Source organism: Fulmarus glacialis, unplaced genomic scaffold (genome assembly GCF_000690835.1).
Source record: "Fulmarus glacialis isolate BGI_N327 unplaced genomic scaffold, ASM69083v1 scaffold9135, whole genome shotgun sequence".
Lineage (NCBI taxonomy): Eukaryota > Metazoa > Chordata > Aves > Procellariiformes > Procellariidae > Fulmarus > Fulmarus glacialis.
In genome coordinates this window covers 42,143-48,142 of record NW_009213827.1, presented here as the reverse complement: position 1 = coordinate 48,142, position 6,000 = coordinate 42,143, and the positions used below count along the sequence as shown (strand labels likewise).

The following is a 6,000-nucleotide window of genomic DNA, read 5'->3' as shown; positions in this document are numbered from 1 at the left end:
TCTGGATGGAAACATGACCACATGTACTAAGGCATGTTTTGGGGTTTGATCTTTCCATTAGATTTTGTGGTGGTGTTTTTAAGGCAAAGGAGACATCCTGGTTTCCCTTAATTGCACAGCTTCTTCCAAAGTCAAAGAAAACCATCCAGCAGTGGAAACAGCTCTTGTCTTAAGGCCATATCCACCCCACATCTTTCCCTCCTGCCGTGGCTCATTAAAATGGGATATGCCATTGGCTCTTATCTGAGGAACCCATAATCCCAGAGAAGGGGCTGACCTCCACGTGGGGGATGCTTGTATGACCTTTGGGCAACTGCGTTTTATACCTGATTGCTGCTTCCAGTCTGCCTGACAGACCCACAGGTGGTATCCCTTCACGTATCTGATAGATAACTTGAAAGAAACCATCGACAGCTGTCCCAGTGGCTTCAAATATCTGTTTCCCGCAGCCCACAGCAGTCTGTTAAGTCATAGGTTTGATAGTCGATGGTTTCCGTGAAGTCATGAGGGATCCCGATAGAGACAGACTCCACCTCTGTTTTGTATGTGGCTGTCACCCCCCCTTTGCTGGAGCCACCCCGGATTTTATTAGAAAGGCTGTTCATCTTCTCCTTCAGCTGGGTGGATGCTGGTTTCTGGAAAGGAGTGAGCATTTTCCAGCCCTTGAAGCTGAGTGTTCGCCTCTTACTGGCTCTCTCCTGCAAGGAGGAGTTAAATATGAACGAGCTGTTCAGGGTGTTAATCCTGGGCCTCAGGTCCGTCTCACAGTCTTGCACCGAGCTGTTCATGGAGGCCCCTCGCCAGTGGTGGTCGTAGACGCGCCAGATGGGCCGTCTTCTCCGGTGGCATTGGCACTTGAGCAGCCTGATGAAAGCTCGCTTGAACTCTTTGCTGGAGCACGGGTAGATGATGGGGTTCACGCAGCTGTTGAAGTATCCCAGCCAGAAGATGACCTTGAAGACCATTTCAGAGGGCTTCAGAGATGGGAAGAAAGAACCTTGGAAGAGATTAAAAGAAATATGATTAGAGGAAGGGGAAGAGTATGGCAGCGCAGGGTAGCAAGGGTGGTGGTCAGCCCAGTCTGGAAGAGGCGAGACCTGCAGAAAAGGCTGAAGGTGTGATTCTACTATTAGGTCCTTGGCTAGCAATGCTGTTGCTACCAGAGTGAAGATCTGGCCACTGCAGGACTGCAAGGCATCGACCCTGAAGTGATAATGACGGATAATAAAAAATGTCTTTGGCAGGAGCCTCCTAGCCCTGACTGCAAAAGGGCTCCTAGCAATGGACCCAGCACCCTCAAATGCAGCTGTGAGCCACCACAGCAAGCCCACACAGCTTGGAGGGAGGCTGTTAGTTGTTGCAGGAGCTACACAAGTATGAGGGGTGGTGTGGATGGAGGATTTTTCTCACATCTCTCTCCAGATAACCATCCAGCTAACCCTGCCCACCGAATCCAGCATGCACTGTGTTTTGAAGGGGATCCACTCCAGAGGAGGAAGTCCTGGTGCAGGAACCCATCAGCCCCATGGCCAAACCAGTTTACCTCACTGTGGGTTCTGCCTTCCTGATCTGAATTGATGCAGGAGATTTGCACCCAAGAGGAATCTTCCATACCTGGGGGCCGGGCTGCTTTCTGAGATGCTATAGCAGGGGCTGAGGGCATCATTTTGGGAACAGGTTCAGTAGTGCCTTCCTGGTTTATCAGCACAAGGCAGCCAGGCCCTGTCCCATTCCAGATCAGAGAGAGAAAATTCTTGCTCGGCTGGTTTGCATGGATTAGTTCTTGGTGCCGGCCTCTTCCTATTGAACTGCACAGCTCACCACTGCAACGTAAAAGGATGGATACAGCCCTGTCACCTGCACTGATGGAAAAGCAACACCCCTTCACTTCCTACGCTCACTTGTTTTGGGTCATCAATGTGACACACCCTCTGTTCAAATTTTGCAGTGATGCTAAGGCGGACACTTAAAGTGGGCTCAGATAATATCCACCACCCCAAGATTGTACCTGCTACTTGAAAAACCTCTTTTGTCCACCCCAACCCCTATTTACGCTTTTGTGCTGGAGGTTCCCGGTGTTTTTCTTGCTGAAAAATCTGGAGTTTTTTTTCGCAGCCAGAAGATGTCAGTGTTGCTCCCACATGGCCCCATCACTTAGCATTCCCCACTCAGATCTGAAATAACTTTCTGACTCAGCCTTAATTTCTTTTAATTTTAGCTCTGGATGACAAATCGTGCTGCCATGTGACTGAGCGTTAATTTGTATTTTAGTAAATAACATTAGTCTGGATATCATTATTATTTTCCCTATGCTCAAAAGCCTGGTGTCAAAACAGTAAAACAGGTGCCAGGAGCCAGAAATGCAGGACTGACACTACATAAAAGCTCCCCAAGCTGTTTGCTGGAGAAAAAACATCATCCAGGAAACTCAGAGCACTGGTTCCAGCAAAGCTTTCTTACGTCCCTAAAAAGTGCAGAAATCACAGCCAGACTCAGCATTAGGTACGTGGGCTACTCCACCATGGGGACGTGGGAGAAGAAAGACAGATCCCGGCATTTTCTGGTGGTTAGGCAGGGAAAGCACAGATGCAGCCATGCAGCTTAAATATCTGCCGAAGGCCAACCCGAGTCGTAAGGCCGGAGTACACGCTGTTTGTCAGCCTGTGCTGAAGGAGGCACTGAATAAGGACGGTAAGCAGGACTGACGTCTCTGTGCTGGAAAGACCTGGGGCCTTCATGGAAATGAATGGTATTTGCAGCTCAATGAGCAGCCGCTGGTGCTGTAGCCTGTGGTTTTGAACAGAGGAATAGCACCAGGATTAGGGGTTTTCAGAGGCAGTGCCCCCACCGAGGTTGTTTTTCGTTAAAGGGGTTTATTCCTTCTGGAGCTTGATAGTTTGGCACTAGGCTGCTTGAATCACCACCTCCAAGTCTAACCACAGCAGAAACCCCACCCCCACGTGTTTAGCCAGGAGCTTTTAAATGCCCCAGTGGTGCTGGGGACAACCCCCCTTTGCGTTGCACGCAGCATCTCCTCCGTTCTCCATCCGACCACAGCTTTGAGCCTTCCCGCTTTCTCCCGCTGCCCCCAACCCACCACCCTGGACCTACAGGCACCACCCGATGCTTTGGGCAATGTGGACCAGCGGTGGGTTTCCAAGCCCGGCATCGATTCCTCTCCTCAATCTCAAGTCTTGACCATAGCGGTTGGGTCTACTTTCCTTCCTGGACTCACCCCCTCTCCACCCTGCCCAGGGATCAGCCTCTACCCAGAGCCCTCTTCTCTCTGCAGGGAGATCCCTGGCTCTCAGCCCTAAGACATCGCGTTGTCCTAGCTTGACCCTGCCGTTGCTCAGTGTGAACGTTTGGGGCCAAGACAGGTGAAGGACTTCATTAAGCATGTAATCCTGCTCATACTCTTGGGGAGAGGCTCCGTGCCTCAGTTTCCCCACTGCAGAATGCGGCTAATTACTAGAATCTCTTTCACAGTGTTGTTGTGAACCTCGTTTGCAGTGTGCACTGGGTTCTCAGAGGAGCTGCAGCTTTATGTAGCATTTTTTAACTTTAAGAGAGAGGAAAAGAAAGCAAAAAGCTATGGTAACAAAGCAAATAAAAGAAGGGTCTCTTTAGAAATGAGACTAGTAATTACTGCTTGAGCCAGGCTACTTAAGAGATTGGTGTGTGCTTAAACAGCCTGATGGCTGTTAAAATAACTACTTATATCTAGTGTTTAGTGGTTCATTGCACAACGCACTTTCTGTACTACATGCTTTGTCTTTTGCATCCAGATAAAAAATACAATTTGAAAAGGAAAAAAAGCTATGAATTCCCTGAATTTCAACTTTGGCTCGTTTTCACCCACTAGAACCTTGTGTACATCTGAAGACAAGAGACTCATTACCATCCTCATTACCATGCAAATAAGCGTGCCCCTTGGAAGAAACGTGTACTGAGTGCATCCATAGTTTCCTCATTTGATCACACTGGGATGAACAGAACTACGCAGGGGGTCCCCAGAAATAGGTCCTTGGCTGGTAACTTTGTACATGCTGGAGCATCAGACTCTCTTGATAGGCACTGGGAGGCTGCACGTAAGGAAGAGTTGCAGGCTCTTATTTAGGGAATGAGTAAAGTGTGGAAGAAATTAGCTCTTGCTTTCATGCACACAAATCTGCAATAACATTTTGAGAGAGGGAGGGTTTTTGAACCGGGCTTTGTAGTGGTTACTATATAGAAGCATGGATGTTAGGATGCATGGAAGACAGTATGGAGTAATGGACACTTGAAGAGCTCAGGAAACACAGTCGGATGCTCCAAGGTCCAGAAATAGAAAATGGGAGTAAAAGATCAGGTATAGGAACACAGAGTGATGCACCAGCACTTTAGCCTGATATCTCAGTGTAAGAGCACTTTTTGATGATCTGGCCCCAAAAGCATCAAAGCCAGAACAGGGCAATATCAAAGAACAGGAAACCCAAATATTGTAGGACCTGTGTCACAGTACAAGTTTGTGAAACCTGGTCTTGTTTCAAAGAGAAGCTCTTCCTACTCACTCAAAATCAGTCCTCTGGGCACCTTTCTTGGGCATCCAGCTCAACAGTTCATGGCAAAGCTTGGTGTACTTTCCAAAGGAGGAGGTGCTGACACCCACCTTGGGGACATCCACCCGTGGGGTGGTCTCGGTGTGGTGAGCAGTGACACTCTGTGCAGTACATGTGCTGGGATCCAGCAGCCCCCTGTCGTGCTGGAGCATCTGGGACCCCAGAGCCCTCACAGGGAGAGGACAACGGAGACTTGGCTTGCCCTTGCTCTTCTTGAACAGGACTGCTGCTTTTGTGGGTAGTGCTCTCAGCAGGGAAGTCTACATCCAACCTAACCAATCCACACGTGAAACACAGAGACAGCCTGGGGAGTAGGGACAGACGTCTGAGGTGCCCCTTCTCCACCCTGACTGCCTGCCCAGTGATGCTCCCTCTCCTGGTGGATGGAGACTCCACCCTGACTGCCTGCCCAGTGATGCTTGCTTTCCTGGTGGATGGAGGATCCTGGTTGTATTTCAGTGTAGGATGCTCCCAGGTAGGGTGGGATGCAAAGCCTTGTCCATATTTCCCACTGCCTTGTTGAGAAAGCTCCATGTTGGCTTATGGAGATCCTGCTGAGGACTTTGTCTTCTCCTAATAAATAAAAATTTTATAATAATATTGCTGGGGGGGCTTGAAAGTCCTTTTGGGGCTTTATTCCTTTCAGCATTTTAGAAAAGGTCATTCCACATCTTGCAGAGTTTGAATCCTAATGATAGAGCTGAGTCTGAGCAAGGACTTCAGGTCCTGTTGTAACCCTAGATAATTATCTTCAGGATCATTAAGAAATCAAGAAAGCTGCAGGTGAGCTCAGGGAAAGTTACCCCCACTGTGCAAAGTGACTGGACTCAATCTAAACATGATCTGAAGATTGAATTTCATTTTTTTTGGTGGTGCAAAAGTTAAGCCAATAAGGTATGTGCTCTGAAGTGAAAACAAAAAAGTAATTTATCTGGTGTTCTTACAGTGTATATGTGTGTATAGGATGTGTATATGTGTTTCTATGCTGTGTGCACCTACACATTTTTTCCCCCTAGGTAAAGTCACGCTGCTCATATCTGGGAAAAAAACCCCAGCCAGCTACAAATCTCTGAAGCCATGGACATGCTCCCAAAGCTGTGACACCCTGTGTTGGGTGGCTGGTGGATGCGATCTCCCCTCCACACGTCCAAACACATATCCCTTTTTTTTAGGTTGTTTGAGCGAGCACAATCTCATGATCTTTCCTTGTCTGCACTTCTCCACCCTGCCCTCCCCATGACTCACTCGAAGGTGATATCACTGGATTATTTGGAGAGTTGCTGGTCCCAGTGTTCAGCGCTCAAAAAAATAAAGCAAAACAAAAAAAAAAGACAAATGCACAAACGAAAATGGACCCAGTCCAATCTAAATGCTGGCCCCGGCTCCCAGTATGCAGTCA

At 48.4% G+C, this 6,000-nt stretch overlaps 1 protein-coding gene across 1 annotated transcript in view; it reads right to left on the bottom strand.

Annotated features, from left to right (window-relative positions):
• Window positions 1–428: 428 nt before the first annotated feature.
• Window positions 429–6,000, bottom strand: part of ADRA1D (adrenoceptor alpha 1D) — a 47,660-nt gene continuing 42,088 nt past the window's right edge. Inside the window, exon 3 of the mRNA XM_009578346.1 lies at window positions 429–997. Within this exon, the coding sequence (XP_009576641.1) occupies window positions 429–997 (569 nt within the window). The remainder of the gene's footprint in view (window positions 998–6,000) is intronic.